We start from the raw sequence: 18,528 nt of genomic DNA, 5'->3' as shown, positions 1-18,528 counted from the left end.
AAAATCTTTTTACGTTAATTTTGTTTTCTTTAACGTATTAAATATACATCATTATTCTTAACATTTGTTGTAATGTTGTATCTACTAATCATGAATGGAACTATTTTCTTCGGAGCAATTGTGTGAAGAGTACCTGACTTTAGTAATATATCTTGAATAGATAATATGCACTGATCGAATATATTAAAAACTTTGATTTACTGTAGTAAAAACTTTGATATACTATAGTAAAAACTTTGATTTACTATAGTTAACTATAGTTTACCATACTAAACTGTAGCTAACTACAAATGTATGACATTTTTGCTAGGGTAAAAGGAGCGTAGGTTAGGCTATTGTACTGTCTCACTGCTGGGTATATGAATAGGCTGGATGCTAGTGTATTACTGTGAGTGTGTAAATAAGGGACAATGTTTCTTTAGGGTTCAAAGATTTTTTTAAGTCAGATAAATAATCAGTTAGTGTTGAGTAGTCTCCTTATATATCTCCTTAGATATAAATCGGTACTCGGAGGGAATGTTTTCTCTAAACTATGCAACAGTATCTCGTTATATAAGTATTCATTATAGAAACAATCCATGAAACAATATCAATTTAAAAAAAAAAAAAACACTTCACTCTGAAATATCCTCAAAACTAGTGGGAACAACTTGCTTAAGTTGGGACTTCTAATATCTGCTGAGGTTTTAAAGAATATTTTTTTCATGCATGTAGCAGTAGTTCTTTGTGGATTCACCTAACCAATTAGCCATGACATTGTGTATCATTAACATTTTAGAGCAGAAATTGGGAATAATAAAGAGGTGCATGTTTCATTTTCTTGGATTTACATGTACCTTACGGCAGGCTTTGGGATATACAGACACCACCTCGGTAAACAGTAGTCCAACAGCTAGTAGTACTAAATGTGAATGATTTACAATAAACATGATAAAGTTTATAAATACAAGATTTTTTTAATGTGTTATTTGTGAATATAATTAAAATAGCTTATTTTATTGGATATTTCACCTCCTCTTTGACGGAGACACACATAAACAGTTACTGAAATGCCCGTATCTCGATCATGGATACTTCAAATCCCATGAATATGTCTTTAGAAGTCACTTGCAAGTTCCAACCACTCATTCTTTATGTATTCTAACCTGGTTATCTTGAATCTTCAGATTTCTGTCGATTTTTCTTGCTCCCATCGAGTTCGTGATAACGAAGTTTGACTGTAAACCCCACACCCCACCCCCGCTCCGGAATAATATCTTTGACAGGATTTATCTAGATTTTTTACGTTAAAAAGAATAAGGAATACAACTTTTTTGTTATAAGGTACATTTACAAAATATTGAAATTTCAAAAAAAAATCCAACATTTAAAATATCTTAAGACAGAGTTATGTCTTATCTCGAACTCATAGATTTCGCTATCTGTCAACAATTTCTATCACTTACTACGGCAGTGTCGGAAGTATTGTGCCACTACATAACCACAGACCTGTAGTATCTCTTGATAACTTTTGTCCATTCACAGACTTTACCTAGTAACATCAAAAACACGTATGAATATGTACCATTGATTTTCCTTAGAGAATTTGAGAATTGTTAAATTTATGCAATTTTTTTTAACAAATAGTTTATGCGTTTAAGATATAGACAAGAAAAATAACATGAGCTAGAATCATGTCAAAATTACTGTACAGGTCAAAACTTATCTGGAAATTAACTAGGTGAACGTAGCTCCTTTAGAATCAGGAATGTTCCATTATTCTTTTATCCTGAGCGTTCTCATAATTGGAACACATTCTTTGTTTTTAACTAACGACAGACCTCATCATGCATCCTGCAAAGTTGACTGGTAATGTCTTTTCTTCCCTTTATCTTGTTTGTCAATGCTAGTACTTTTAGTAGTATTAACATGATTAAGTCGATAGCACATGTAAATGCATGAAAAACTTTGTTTAAATATTAAAACATTTATGTCAAAAACCGTTTATTTACAAATTATCTTTGCAAACTGGAGACGTTGTTGTCAAATTCCCAATAAAAAATGAGTTTGATGACATTGTCAAGGAAACAAAACTGTTATTGGCTTTACAATTCAGATTATAATCTGTCATCTAACACAGGGTTCAGATATTGGTTAATGATTACATTTTGATGATTGCAATGTATCCATTAGTTAATTTGTAGTAAATGCGGTTGAATATTTTCGTCTCAGTTGGAAGGAAGAGGGCCGAGGTTAAGTTAGAAAACTTAAAGGATTTATACCTCGATGTTATGTAAGGAGGTTGAACTACATCATTATAGGTTCTTGATTTTTGATAAACATATTTTTGTATAAACCTAATTCACTTTAATAGGTTCTTTGGATTAGAGTGTAGTGACGTACAAATAAGGCTGAAATCTCAGATACAACAATGGTCCGCTTCTGAGAACTGCCATAATGATAAATGCAATTATCAGGCAAGTATAAATTGCTTTACAAGGTCTCCATAGGTCCCTTGTAAACATTATCTACTTATATAGCTTATTTTTTCTTGATATACACTCGAATTTTATTGCATCGATCACATGTTTTGATATGATTTTTTTTCTACTCTCCAGTAGATTCTACAAGAAGATGCCAATATTCTGCGAGCGAAACATCGAGCGACATCCTTTCGTTATGTAAACGATCTAACATTTACGTTTCTGAATGACACCAATGGCTGCAAAGTTCACGTAATTATCTGTTTCTCTCAACACATCTCCTACCACAATATGTTCTGTTTTATATCCATAGATGTAAAATAAAATACCCTCTGAATTTCCAGTCATGTCTGTGCAGACAGCATGAAGAGATGTTGAACATAACTCGTCATAAATAGTCATAAGTTTACTGCTAATATGTCCCGAGATGATTTTCACATATGAATTATTAGTGTTTTTGTGCTTTTTATATTGATTTTGCAGTTCAGAATTTTTTTTTTACCAAAAACTTATCTACTTTAGCGTTCTACGGAAAAGTTCATTTTAATGTATTTTTCCGTCAGGGTTTTTCTTCAGCTGAGGATCCATTAGCTTATTTTGATGGGAGTACCAACTACTGCGGAATGCACACTCTTATTACGGGTACGATATTGTTTATACAATCTTACAAACTGTCATGATTCTGTTTTGGATTTATGTTGAATAATAAGAGGATAAAATTGGCCTTTATCGTACCATGTCCTTTTTCGTAATTGCTGTTCATAATAAAATGTTTTACAGCTGTCTTCTTTTCATTCATAGGTTCGTCCCTGAATCAGAGCAAAGAATATGATGAATCAACCTCTGACAAAATATGCACACAGTATTCCGAGGCAAATTGTTCCTGAAGGAGTTAATGTTTGGTCCGTAAACGAGAAAATAAACTTAAATTATGCAATTTGATTAACAATTATATACGTTGTTATTCTTATCAATAGAGATTGTTCTATCTGACGTATCCGTATACGTATCCGTATACGTATCGAGGTATGAGAGGCATCTCGATCCCGATGATTTAACCGTTGGGTAACACTTCCATCGTTTCTCGTTTGATTTCTTGTTTGATTTTAACCTCATTTATCTCAAAACAAGATATATAGTAATATTTCTAATAAAACGTATCAAGTTGCTGTTCACACCTATCATTTTATGGAAGGATTTAAAAAAAAATAAAATTAGTAAAAATGTAGGAATATTTTTATTAGATTGTTTAAAAATAAAAAAAGTTAAAAAGGGACCCCCCCTCTCTCTCTCTCACACACACACACAATATCAGGATATATTATTGTTTCATTCTCGAAGAAACCTTTACCAACACAAGACATATTCCCCATAATGCATGCAGTCAGCGCTCGTTATCTGAGACTTGATTGGACCAATTAAAATTTCGATATATCCAAGAATTTGAGTTAACAATGTTTAACTGTACGAGGTGTCAGAGATCACACATTCTAGATGAGTATAAGTTTGTCTACATCAAGCAGAAATTAAAATTGATTAACAAAGTGGAGAAGGGGGAAGCTGGGCCGAGGCAGGGAGAAACCAAAAAATGACAAGTCACCTTAGCAAAACTTTGACAATAAAAAAGTGTAGAAATTAATCAAAATCTTAAAAAAAAAACCTATCACGGGGAATGTGTGTGTGGGGGGGGGGGGGGTATGGATATTAATTTTTGAGTTCCTCTTTTCCACAAAAATAATTACGGATACATTAACTGTGAAAGATTAATATGACCATACTGCATACTCTGTGTGTATGTGTGTGTGTGTTGGGGGGGGGGGGAGTCACTGAAAATTTTCATCCTCATTTTCTTTTTTATCATTACCAACATTCTGTATATCATTTGATTATATTTGATGGACATAATTCTCCAGAAAAGCTTTGGAAAGCTGGCAATTCTGGGGTGGTTTGAAGACTCTGAACTCTCTAAATTGTTAGGTGATAGCCGTATCCGAAATTCCAGAGAGCTTGAGAAAGGATTACCATTTCCGAAAGTGATATAATTACACGCAGTTTTTGTCGTGGATGAATAACAATAGTCGACAAAAGGAGATAAACGGAGAACAATGTTTATGTCTTATACATTACTTTATATACATGTTGACTAAAGCTTACTTAATGATTTATTTATTGAAATTAAGATGACTGTCATTCTTTGTGTACAAGCGGGATCAAAACTCTGGAAAAAAATGCTGATATTTTATCAATTAAATGTTTTGTATAAATTTTATCCTTTATTCTGTTTTTTTATTTCTCTGCTACGTTGAAGCAGTCTCTTCTCTTCAGTTCTATAAACTGCGTGTTGAATTGACTCACACTTGTCCCGATCTGGGCCAAAATGCATAAATAAATAACTAAAAATAAAATAAATAAATAAAAATCAGCTGGATGGACAAGGTAGCATAGAAGAAATAGATAAATCTATTGTTTTGGCATTTTTTAGCCTAATAATTCTTTTCTTTCTTATAAAAAGAGACTTAAGATAATGAATACCCTATTCTGAAACAGTTTCTATATCAAACCATGAATTATAATACGCATGTACGACAACGAGAGAACTAAAAGGAAAAATCAAATTTAACAATTGCATTTTCATTTCATTACCTATTTTTTGTCGCCATGAAGTCTTTTCAAGTTAATGCTGCTGAAAGTACAAAATATAAAGCAAAATCAAGCTGCATGAGAATAGGCACGAAAGTAGCAATTTCAACTGGGGAGGGGAATGGGAGACATACAGGTATTTGTCAAATAGTTCATTGTAAAAAAAAAAAAAGAATGAAGAAAGTCAACCGACGCTATGACAGTTTGTGTGTGTTCCCGGGGGGGGGGGGGGGGGGCATTTTTTTTAGCATATACTCGTAAGGGTCTAGAAGCGGCTACACAGTTTTATTGATTGTGTGGATATCAACGTCTTTTGCATTTTAGTGTGTGTGTGTGTGAGTGCGGGGGGGGGGGGGGGGGGGGGGGTAAGTTTATGTCATCTAATGTAAATTACAGAATCAATCAATAAAATATCCTATTAGAAAAAAATACCATATGCTATTCTTAAACGAATGGGGCTGCTTTAAAACCAAACAAATAACGATGGAAATTATAGTAAAAAGTTTAGACATCGGGATCGAGATGCCTCTTTCACCTCGATACGTATACGGATACGGATACGTCAAAAAGAACAATCTCTAATATAAATACTTCATTTTCTTCTGAACAACAGTATATTCGAGAAGTGGTGTAAATCAGATGTGGATACAAAAAAACTACAGGGAACTTTCAGAAAGTTTGAAATCACAAAATTTTACCAAAAATCAATAGCATCAAAACGTATGGCTTTTCAACACTTTATACACTTTCAACATTTTATACATATATTCTGATTGATAATATCTATGTAGTTCTTGGAGATCAGGCCTTCCAACAATCTGTCCATTGTATCGACCATAAAACTTGCGAAATGATGACTTCAAACGAGACTAGTACTGTTGATATCCTTGTTTCATCAACTTGTTTGTCAATAGCTTACCTCGTTTTAGAAATTGTTCATACGTGGAGCATGCCCTTGCGTATCGAATCAAATGGGAAACAAAACCCCCAGGTGATAAGGGTATATTGCTACATAAGTTGGGGAAGTTAACGATTGAAAAATTGAAGTCATCACGTTTATAATAAAGCTTTAATTTGTTGTTAGGTTACCATTTATGTCTTTTTCTAGTGAAATATCCAAAGATGAAACAGATGTGTCAGACTCTGTGGTATCTTTTATTTCAAGTTCACTGGGATATATCGATATATGAATGGAAGTAACTATTGTTAATTGATAATACTTCGTCGATATATCTAAATGTCGTTTAGAAGGCCACAACAAGTGTTTTCTTCTAATGTAGAAATTTAATAAATTCTGCTTCATATGAATACAAAAATAGGTCTGCTAATAAGGGGGAGCAATTTGTGACAAACAAGTTGATGAAACAGGGGTATCAACAGTCTCGTTTGAAGTCATCATTTCGAGTTTTATGGTCGATACAATGACCTTGTCAGCAAATACAACCTATTATTAAATCAAATGCTGACTGACATTGTTCATACTAATTGTTAGGCCATTTTTTACACACTGAAGTGTCTACGGATTTTTCCGGGTTTTTTCCCGATCCTGACAAGGAGCACACGGTGGGTGTGACCGGTCGGCAGGGGATGCTCACTCCTCTATGGCACCTGATCCCACCTCTGATGTTTTAGGAAGTCCGTCTCAAACAGTTGGTCCAGCAGTACAGTCAACTGTATCCAAACCTTTCCAAACTTGCACAGTTGTGCATGGTTGTACCAGCATCAACAGCTGGTACGACTTTGTATAAATCATTACTTGCAATTATTTACATTTTATAAAAAGACAATGATGAGTATGAGTTCATTTTGATATTGTAATTAATGTAAATTATGTTTTGCAGATTGTGAGAGAGAGTTTAGTGCCATGAAGAGGATAAATGATCCATTGAAGAACAGGCTAAGCAATAAAGTGCTAAACAGTCTATTGCTTGTATCTACACAGGGGCCTGAACCTGAGGAATTTCCATTTGAAAAAGCTGTAAAAATGTGGAAAGACATGAAATGCAGACTTATCAATGTTTAACATGTTTTTACATTATTAAATTCTGTGTTAAGTGTTTAACACTCTTGATATGTTTACTCTAGATTTGATCACGATAAAATGTTGCGAATGCAAAAAAAAAACTTATTTACGCGCTCTCCTCTACAGTTAAATTTCAGATGATGGAGAATCCTGTCCGTGTTTGCTCTGCTCCCGATTTGTATTGTTTTAATGGACCATTTTTTTTTTTTTACGAACAACCAGAAATATTTTTTCAACCATAAAAATTGGATCAAGCGACTTTAACATTAAATTGAACTTAATTTTTACATAATTGAACAATAAAAATCTGGGGGAAAAGACAACTGAAAGCAACATTTAATAATCATGGATGCGCCTAAAACAAACTGATTATTTATTGGAATAGTATTGAATAACATGGATCTGTCCATTCATCTCCCCCAACCAGAGTTGCCCGTCCTCATCCAAGGCTAAAGCACACGGACAGGTCACTCCGTTCTCCTCAGAGACCAAAAAACGGAGAAACTGACCGTGTCTGTCCAGCATATGCACGACATTGTTGTCACAATCACAAATCAAAATATTGTCGTATTTATCACAGACGATGTCCGTCGGTGTAAAAATTTCACAGTGAACAACCTTTCTGATTTTACCGTTGTACTTGAACCGGTATCGTCCGTAAATGTCTAGAGATATAATGCACTTTGTGGCCCAATCCAAGACTATGACGTCACCATGACTATTAACGGCGATTTTATCAGGATCGGAATACAATTGTATATTGGCACGATCTTTGTGTAACTCTCGTAGAATCTCGCCAGATGAATTCATCTTAACGACTTTTGAGATAGTTTCACTATGTAAACTCACATACAAATCGTTTTCCCTTGAGATAAACAAACCTCTTGTCACAAATGGATGAACTTTGGTAAAATTAATCGTTTCTGTTGACTGCACGTCAAGGAATTTAATATCATTGCCCATATCCGGTGCCACTAGTAAATGTCCGTTCTCTGTCAATTTCATATCGTCAACATAAAATGGCGTTGATATTCGTTTTATTTCCCTTCCATCTTTCTGATATTGTGCAACAATGGCATCACTGTTGCAAGAAATCCAAGCAACATTATTAGAAGTTGGACATATAGCTGAGATGACACTGCTCAACTTGTGCTCAAAAGTTGAAATATGGCGGATGAATATTGGCGGAAGCTGATTGGATTCTTCTTCATCAAAGTTGAAATGTAGATCCGACAGGTCTATAGTTGCTCTCATTTTTCAATACTGTCTGCTCATTTCAAAAATTGCTTCCACATCGGAAAAACAGACACTATAAGCTTTTTTCGATAGTGCATGAGGGTCTTTATCTTTTGGACTGATAACCCATTGATGTCGCTAAGCCTGAAATCCGATTACAATACTTTAAAAACACTTGAAAACGATGACTTGAAGGCGGAGTCCGGTCATAAAGCTATAAAAGGATCATAGTAATTTGTAGTTAGTCAACATTTCTTCCTACAAACACATCAGATTTGTACACGATTGGAGATTTCAAGTGGAGTTTATAACCCTTTATGACGAAAACATTCACCTCCTGGAAGTAACAGTTTATAAATCAAAGATCTGTCAACTCAGGGGCCAAACATGGAATCAATCAGTGAAATGAAATGGCTGTTCTGTGTTTATCTTTTTTATAGGAAAAACAAAAGATTAAAAAAAAATTAACTAAAATTCTTTGTCATACATAAAATAACATCCATTAAGTTTTGTTTTAAAGAAAATATATATTCATTTGATTCTTGGAATATAAGAGTCTATCGGAAATGCTAGTCTCCAATGGAGCTTAATACAATGTATATATGTGCGTATGAATTTATTAATTCGTTGTAAATATATTGATTGCTCTTAAACCATAACATTTTAAACAGCATATTGTTTGGCTTACACAATGTGCTCAGTGAAGAATTAACGTATATTGACTTACCTTTAACAATTAAAACCTGTATATGTTTTCCAGTGAATGTAATACCATTCCAAATAAAATCAAATTACGATGTCCCTAATGGAATGCACACGCGTTGTACTAAGTGCATGTTTAAAGTTTAGGGGGTCATTTAAAAAATCCTGGTAAACAATTACTTATATAGATGTTTGTCGTCATTTAATATTTGTTGACCATTCTATAGTAAGCCCTAGCTAAAGTAAACGAGGGGCGCATATTAAATAAAAAGAATGCTAATAAAAATTTAAAATCCCCCCAGTTTGACTTTAATTTAGAGTTTGAAACAGGAAAATGATTAATTGTTTCCGTGCTGCATTCAGTGGGGAAAATCGAACACCGTTACTTATTAAATTCCTGCCTGGACGAGGATTAAAGGACAATAATGAAACTGTTACTTAGGTATCCCTCTGTTAAATGACATCGACAGAGGCTGACAAAAGACCCATTAAGTTGTTAAATTAAATGGATTCTTTCATTCAATCAAGGTGGCTTAAAACCGGTCCGGGGATACAACAGGTCTTGTTTAAATGTCAGGTCTTTTTAACCTAAACGTTATCAGGATGAAGTTAGAACTGTATGTAGATTAAAGGAGATAGGTCCCAGTGTACCTCAGTACTGATTCAGATTCAAAGAAAAACTTGCTAAAATAATTTATTTTATTTTAATTTAATTTACCTGCCTATTTATTTTGTTATTGGATATTCAAATATGTATTTAGGAAATGCGCGTTCTTCCCTAATCTTACCTAATATATTAAAGGTATAACTTTCGGGATTAAATTTAATCTGATAGACCTACCATCAAATACTTAATTGTTTGGAAAGGGACGAAATCATTTTTGTTTTTGAATGAGAGAGACACAGATAAACTTTTTAAAGATTTGATCTATTTCCAAAAACATATGACACTGCATGAAGTCAGTTCAAGAGAGCTACAAGTCTGCAGGTCGTTGAACGATTACAATCAAGAGCAATAGACAACAGATAATTTGGACAGTAGTATAAAATACATGTATACTGTATCATACAGTGTATATTGATAGGTAGTTTAAATTTTGACACACTTATTTAACACATATTCATGAATGGGCATTTGTTCACACATAAATGTATTTAAAGTAAGGGAACAAACAAAAAATCGATGTGCCATTTGCCTGAATGTACATGTTGGTTTCAAAGTGTATGTATTAACTAATAATGTATAATGGTCCTAGTCCATAAATATACATGTATAGTAAAAAGTCACAAAATAATAGTATCCTGAGGTATAGAATCTCTTTTTGGTTGCAATTATGCCTCATGATATTTCAAACTACTTCAACTGACAGGATTTTTTGAATGAAAGCACAAGATATTCCAAACATAAGCCGACAAAATTAAGCCATAAAAATAAAGCATTTCTTGTATATTTTCATGCCTTGAGAACCAAGATTTAACTGACAGTTATAGGACATGCAGTATGTTTAAGTGAAATGATTTTACGTGAACTATTGAAACTCAAATTCCAAAGGCAGATCACCGTGACAAACTTTTGATTAAATTGACACACCCAAATTAAGATTACTTAACTGACAGATTTGATGAAGTTGAGCTTTGGCCTGATGTGCTAACTATGTTGCAAGAAACATAACAATCAAAATTATAAGATGCAGGAAGTAAGTTATTAGAGCCTACCGGTATATTTGAACTGTCACCTTGAATTGCATCAAATGAAAAGATTGATAATCCTAAACCTCAGAATGATCTGCATGTAGTTGTGTACAGTAAGAAATATGACAATGAAAAAAAACCCCACTTTTTTAAAAGTAGGACGTTGTGACCTACTTTTGAGTTTAAATGTTTCACGAGCTGTCACCCCATGAGACCATGTGTCATTTGATGAGTTTTGACGAGCTTAAGCTGTATAGTCACCAAGATACAATGTACATGTATGTACAGTAAACATGTAGCTAAAAAATGTCAATAAATGGCTGCTGTATTTTCTTTAAAAAAAATCATTGTGACCTATTTTTGGATGTAGACTTCAGCACATATACTTTCGGCAGAATTTCGTGATTTTAAAATTAAGAGAGGAAGTAACAGCTAATATAGCCTAATTTTTGATCTAGGACTCTTAATACCCAATTATTAGCTATATTTGAAAACGAATATAGAAAATAAGCAAATTCAAAGAATCGTGCCCCCCCCCCCCCCCCCGCTTTCAGTGTCTTTGTGGTCGGGACGCAATTATTTATGGTATATTGTAACTGTATTGTCTGTAAGCCCTGTCTTGTCTGTCACACATACAAAAAAAAAGATTTAAATTTTTGAATTAATAAAAGTTATAGGAAGATTTAAGTATCTAATACACTCCATTAAACTTCAAAATCAAGGTCATTAGGTCAAATATCATATTAGTACAGTCCGAAATGTCTTGTCATAAGTAGTGCACATGAGGAAAATATAAGAAAGTCCTGTCTCTTCTTTTGCAAAAGCTACGCCTAACATTCAAATTTTAAATAAGTTGGTAAAACTTCAAGGTCATGAAGTCAAACGTGATACATGTACATGTAGTTAAAAACCCTATCTTCTCTCATTCAAAAGTTATGATTACTAATGTTAAAATTTTTTAAAAGGACTGTAGGTTAAATTTCAAGGTCAAGATTACAAGATTAAAAAACCATAGTAAACTCGGAAAGGTCTGGTAACAGGTAATCCACATGTCAAATATGAAAGCCCTATCTTCTCTCATTCAAAGGTTGTTAGCAATGTTAACATTTTTTAAAGTACATGTATGTCAAACTTCAAGGTCATGGCATCAAAAAATTATAGTACAATTGCAAAAATCTTCTTAAAGGTAATGTTCATGTAAAATATGAATGCCCTATCATTTCTCATTCAAAAGTTATGACCAGGGTTAAAGTTTTTGTGACAGAAGGACAGACCAAGAGATGGACACACTGACAAACAAATGAGATTCAATGTCCCCTCACTTTCGCAAAAAAGGGAAGGGGCAAAAATCACACAAGTTCACAGTGACAATTTTATCTGGTGAGGCTGATATCATGACACAGCTTGATATTCTTAATTTTTGAAGTATGTGACCTTGAAACCATTTTCTTTGCCCTAGGTTGGAGTCTTGAACAAATATGAATCTACAATTCTTGGATCCTCCCATACACACAAGCTAAAACATATACTGATTTTTGTAACTCTTCAATAGGAGAATACTTTACCTAAGAAATGACTCAAACATTACATTCACATAATATATGACATGTACATGTATTGTAAACATTTTCATTATAGATTATTTAAAGAAAAAAATCCTGATAAAAATAATCATATAAAAGAGCGAGTCTCTGAATTATATCATTAATTTTATTCAAATTTATTCTACACGGGTTATATACAGGCTTCATATGTACTATATCAGATTTTAACTCAATAAGTGTATGATATGATACCCATATGCATTCAGCTGGAAAAATTTCATTATGGACACAGTCAAGTTTACATGAAATACTAAGTATGTTTTCCTGAACTGTGATATGCAAATACATGTACTGTACATCATATAATCTGAGATGAAAATAATTCAGTTTAATAAAGAACAATAAACATAATTTAAGAAATGAGAATAACATGTATTCACTAAAAACAATTCAATAACAAAATACATGAAAATACACATTTACAAACTCAAAATCACAGCACAGTAAAGTACTGTGGGAAATACATTTTATATATACATGTAGTATTAACTTTGAACACACAGATAAGAATGAACCTTTTTTTCAGGATGCAGCTAATAAATTTTGAAAAAAAAAATAATTAAAAAAAAAACAGTGACATGCTTGTTGTTCTTAACAATCAATAGGAAGTAACTTCAGTCTTGGAACGTTGAAATGAAAGACCATTAGAAGCTCCATGTACACATTTTATGTGGGTAATTTGTGTAGACTAGTAGACGGTACAGTTTGCTGAGGAGTATTGCGTACACACACTATCGCTTGTCTTCTCTGAGTAACCACTAACTTTGTCCAGGCCTGATCCTGTTATGTACAGTAGAAGACCCAATGTAATCAATGTAACCAATGTAATCAATGATATCAATGTAACCAATGTAATCAATGTAAACAATGTAATCAATGTAACCAATGTAATCAATGTGATCAATTTAACCAATGTAACCAATGTAATCAATGTAACCAATGTAATCAATGTAACCAATTTAATCAATGCAATTTCTGATGTCTCTATTGCAAATATTTCATTGATATACTGTACTATATGTCATCAGTAGTTCTTTTTGTATATGGAAAGGACCATCTAAGTATAAAACATATGTCCAATGCTTTTGCACAAGACATAAGATTATGTTCAAAATAATAATTTGTCTCTCTTGCTTTTGTTCGGGTTGACCACTAAGAAATTCTATTTCCACTTACCAGTGATTAAGTTGTGGAGATTACAGTAGTTAGTGCCATAGTCTAACAAAGCATACCAAGTCTCGGATGTGGAAAATCCCTGCAATATACATCATACCCAGAGAATTTGAAAAGGGGCACAACTCTCACATAATTTATGATTAAAAGAAAATTTGATAAAACATAAATTTGAAACGGTTATACACATGCAAGACGTGTAGTCATAAATATCAATTTCAACTTGACTGGCAATTCAAAATGATATACTAGGCTTATGTCACACTAATTCAGTGGTACTGTTTACAATTTCTGTATTTTACTTTTGACATATAAGGAGAAGGAATTGTAGACCAAGTATGGTATTCTATCTCACCTCTAATAATCCAAATTTTCAACTACATTAATTATTTGAGAATAAAATCAGTCTACATTTCCTAAATGCAGTTTGCTCATACCCATTCAAATTCTGATATTGCTTCTCCAAACTACATTTATTTACCCATGCAGTCAAAATATAAAATTCAGGAAAAGTATTTAAAAAAAAAAAAAAAAAAAAAAAAAAACTTCTTGACCAAAGATTTGACTTCACTCACCTGAACATTGCATTTTGCTGTGGAACTTGAGGGCAAAAAGGTGAAGGTCAAATCATCAACATAGTGTTTTACAGGAGTCTCGTGTTTTGCCTTCAGTGTGTTGCCTGATTCACTCACAAACTGTTAAATTCAAAACACATTTTCAAAGTTTATATTATGGTTTTAATTTTGAGGTTAGACTTCTTAAGTAAGTGAGAATGTTAAATAACGTGTTATCAAATTTAAGCAGCGTGTCGGTTTTGTACATGTTTGTGTTGACAAACACACCTCATAGTCATGTAAAGGAAAAACACATTACAAACTCACATGACTGTAAACCATACGATGCAATGTTGAAAATATTAGAATTGAGTTCAACATATGACTGAGAAGGAAAGGTCACAACCTGTCGGTATGATCCCAAGTTACAGGTGTTTTGTTACAATTATGCATTTATATTTTGCCAGAGTGACTATGCCCTTATAAGCACCCATAGAAAGCATGAAAAGAAAGCATATGTGACAGTAACAGGGTAAATTCTTAATCTACTTGGATTTAAACCTGGGACCTCTGGCATGCCAGTCCAGTGCTCTACTGCTCTACCAGTGCTCTACTGATCGAGCTAAATGGTTAACCCACTAGCTAAAGCTAATAGGGAGCTATGCATCACACACAACCCTGGACAAAGTAAGCTAGCTTACACTTTTCTAAACTCCTTGAGCATTATTTAGATGAATTCAGAAATGTTGTGAGTCGTACCTTGTACAGACATTTCTCTCCTCCATTTGCACAGTTGTCTGCTGTTGTCCATTGACTGATTTGACCTTTGATCTTGGTCTTCACATCATTACAGGAGATACCAAATGTCCTGATCGAATAAACAAATTGTACAGATTTAAACAGATATGCTCCTTAAGGCCAAAGTTTTTATTTTTTTTGGTTTACGATTTTCTGTCTCAAAAAAATGCATTGGGTGGTCGAAAAATAAAAATAAAAATAATTTAGGATTCAACAATTTCATTTTAAAATACCAGCAATTTTTATTTTAATAAAAATAATACACATCAATACACGTAGTACTTTTAAGTTTTATTGTCTAGATCACATAACTCTTTTTATTTAATTTTAATTCATTTCTAACTTTAGACTGAATGTCATTTTCATTTAGTTCTGATTTTTGTATGTCAATCAGTACTTGGTTCATGATGTTCAACTTCTTTATATGCTCTTCAGTGATATGTGATGTGTTATAAACCTCAGTACCCCCACAAACTAAAAATATGGATCCAAATTTAAGTTTAATTTAGATTGAAGAAAAATACAATTTAATTGTTTAACAATATTATAAGTAATTGACGTTGAAATAAAGGTTATAATAATTTGATCATGCATGGATTTATCTCCCTATTTTGGGAAATGCATTTTTGGGGAATGGGTAAACAAATTATTGTCTATTTGATGAAATTGGAAAAAAAATTTAAAATGTTGCTAAATCATGTATTCAGGGGTAATTCATTTAACATTTCAGCATGAACTCTAATTTGGGCAACCAAACGACAATTAAATATGATCCATCTTCATCATACAAGATCAATTATGAATAATACACTAATAAAAGTAAAATGGACTTCAATGAGTATAAAGTATTTATAAAACTTATGGTAGTACATGTACATATGTGTATGAGATTTCAATTTAGGTCATTATAGTGAATCTGTTTCTGGAGATTATAAACCTCCTGCAAAAAGTATACTAAGTACACATTTTCTATAAGTCCTCTTTTAATATGTATTAATGCATTGAAAATATATTTTTCTACCTGAAATAATGCCTAAAGTCCTAACCATTCACTCGCAGATCAATTGAGTAGGTGGAAATAACTTAATAAATCTATATAATTACACAATATCATCATTTTTAGAAAAACGGAGGAAATTCGGATTAAAAGTTGGCGATGTTTTTACAGTGTTTTTAAACATGTGTTATGACTGTAGCTTTAATAAATGAGTTAAATAGATGAAAATTAAAGACAATCTGACAATTTTACTTTGTTTTTTTCTCCAAGATAATTAAAAATAAAAGCATTGTTCGGTGTTCACCAACTGGGAAAAATACTGCCAAATTGGGAAAAACTGAACTCATTTTCAATTGGGAATGGGGCCGAATTTCGGCCCCTGAGAAGGCACTGATAAATCCCTGTTATCTATAGGTGTATGTCTGTTAGGTCGATCAGGGTTGGGCATACACTTCTCAATATTACTCAATACTGTATGAATTTAGCCAATTGAGACATTGCAATTGGAGAAAGGGATCATGCATCCAAGATTTTATTCACTTTTCCATGCAGAAAAAGTTCTTTAAGTGTGTGTCATTGCTTTCAGTGAGGAATTACCTTGTTACATGACAGAACCGCCATTTTTGGTTTGCACATGTGTTTATTTACGGTCACCTAAATGTTTGTAAAGTTCTATATAATTTATAAACGCTTATTTGACTAAGATGCATTCTAAAATTTAAAACCCACCAGCTCAGCTGAGAAAAATCCGGAAAAATATGTCAGAAAAAGACATTATTTTTATTTTCATGATTGGTGAAAATTAGGGTCGGCGGAATCGTAAACCAAGTGAAAAAAAAACTTTGGCCTAACTTGAGAATAGAAATAGAATATACATATGCATAGAAAAAAACTTTGTTAAAGTGTTTTCCTTGGTAGAGTAAGATACATGGTTATATCTTTATTGTATGCATGCCTGCACAAAGGAAAGCGCATTCCCATTTTCAGAATCCCTATTATTAGATTATTACAGTGTGTAAGGCTTATAATGCATATTCCGTCCCTAACAACTGGTTCAATTTACATTGACCTTTGATCACTGTTGACCTACTTATACTTAGTGAAGTGAGTGCATTGGGGAGAGCCAATATTTATTTTATATACTTTGACACAACATACTTTAGCATTTACCAGGGTATTGTTGTTTATCTTTCTCTATTTCCCATATACACAGTGATTTGCTCACTAACATATGTTTTTTTTTTATGATTTATTGTATTTTTCATTATTTTACAAAAAACATGAGAGAGAGAGAGAGAAACTGATTCAATTAAATAAATTCTTCCATGACTCCCAGGCCTCATCAAATTTTTCTTGTTCATTATTTTTCTTTGCTATTACTTTATTAGTGTCATATAGTACTTTAATGGAGGACATCAACCCATTCAAAGAAAGAGTGTTATAGACACATTTCATACTATAGATAAAATACTTTATTTGTAGAGCAATAAGTGTTTTCACTTTTTCTGATTTCACATGTGATCCCAATATAAAGTCTTTTTTTTTTAATATGGTAATGTGTTCTGCCTTGACCATTCAAGTTAAATGGGAAATAACTGAATTAAGCGATCAGTGTGTGCATGATTGTTTGACACCTACATGTTTTCAAACTTAATGGTAACATAGTGAATTCTTTCATGTAATATTGATGCTGATTTCTTCAAAAGAGTCACTGTGGCTTTGAAGGTATTGTGATCATGTAACAAACTTTGAGAGTTGAACCTTATGTGGCCAGAGACCCCTGCACTTTCATGGGGAATTTCTGAAGAGGTACCAGATGTTGAATGAGGAGGGGTTAATCACTGTCACAACAGAAATAATCTGAGATTCTTCTGACTCTTAATTATACTTATCAAAGGTGGATCCAGCACCCCCATCCCCCCCCCCCCAGTCTGAATTTTTTTTTTTTTTTGAAATGCATGTATGTAGAAGTTATATGTGAATTATCCTAAAATCAAGGAAAAACACCTCTTATTTGTAAGAATTTGTCAGCTTTCGGGGCTTTGCACCCAGACCCCCACCAGGGCTTAATTTGCCCTGGATCCAAACTGCGGCTTCAATGCAGCCCCCAGACCCCTTGCCTTCAACTACTAAACATGCTAAATAAAGGGTCATTCTTGTATAATCATATCTGGGAAAATTAGAAAGATATACAGTTGCGCATAAAACATTTATCATGTTTGTTGAGTGATTTTATTTTCCTGTTAAACACTTTGCAAGTCTGTCAAAATATGATATCAGTACCGATGCATTAAAATGTAAACAATTTAACACAAACCAGTCAATTTTACAAGATGCATGAAGAGGGCCCGACACTGCCAGTCCTATGACAACTCCCACAACTGCTAGCACCAGAACACCAGAGATTCCCATTGCTAACTTTAAATACCACGGCTTTCTTGTCCAACAAGAGCAACAAATAGACCTGGGACGGCGACCTCCTAGAAATTTATATCCAGTCTTATCTGATTGGCCACGAGACATTAGAGATAAGAGTGTTGTATAAAGTGAGTTGCGTTAAACTATTAAGAGTTAGTTTCCGAGCGATTGTCACGAGATTCTACTTTCACTTTGAAATTCTCTCTCTCTAGAAAGTTCACACTAATGG

The 18,528-nt window shown here is 33.1% G+C and overlaps 3 protein-coding genes across 3 annotated transcripts; 1 reads left to right on the top strand and 2 right to left on the bottom strand.

Annotated features, from left to right (window-relative positions):
• Positions 1-1,747: 1,747 nt before the first annotated feature.
• LOC133193607 (uncharacterized) lies at positions 1,748-3,361 on the top strand. Its single transcript, XM_061329568.1, has 5 exons — positions 1,748-1,848; positions 2,354-2,456; positions 2,601-2,714; positions 3,026-3,104; positions 3,264-3,361. Exons 1-5 carry the CDS (start codon positions 1,748-1,750, stop codon positions 3,347-3,349), a joined length of 483 nt encoding a protein of 160 aa, XP_061185552.1. The 3' UTR covers positions 3,350-3,361.
• A 4,099-nt stretch (positions 3,362-7,460) lies between these two features.
• On the bottom strand, positions 7,461-8,730 carry LOC133193606 (uncharacterized). Its single transcript, XM_061329567.1, has one exon. It carries the CDS (start codon positions 8,377-8,379, stop codon positions 7,495-7,497), a length of 885 nt encoding a protein of 294 aa, XP_061185551.1. The 5' UTR covers positions 8,380-8,730; the 3' UTR covers positions 7,461-7,494.
• Positions 8,731-12,451: 3,721 nt separating this feature from the next.
• Positions 12,452-18,456, bottom strand: LOC133193605 (uncharacterized). The gene is made up of 5 exons (XM_061329566.1): positions 18,199-18,456; positions 14,846-14,954; positions 14,108-14,227; positions 13,536-13,614; positions 12,452-13,139 (listed from the first exon to the last, which is right to left on the bottom strand). The coding sequence occupies exons 1-5, from the start codon at positions 18,402-18,404 to the stop codon at positions 13,048-13,050; spliced, it is 606 nt and encodes a 201-aa protein (XP_061185550.1). The 5' UTR covers positions 18,405-18,456; the 3' UTR covers positions 12,452-13,047.
• Between the last annotated feature and the right edge of the window lie 72 nt (positions 18,457-18,528).

The sequence above is a fragment of the Saccostrea echinata genome, unplaced genomic scaffold (assembly GCF_033153115.1).
Source record: "Saccostrea echinata isolate AGI-Se365-2 ecotype Australia unplaced genomic scaffold, CSIRO_AGI_Sech_v1 ptg000028l, whole genome shotgun sequence".
NCBI classification, from domain to species: domain Eukaryota; kingdom Metazoa; phylum Mollusca; class Bivalvia; order Ostreida; family Ostreidae; genus Saccostrea; species Saccostrea echinata.
The sequence above is the reverse complement of the archived record's forward strand: the minus strand, read 5'-3'. Positions and strand labels throughout refer to the sequence as shown.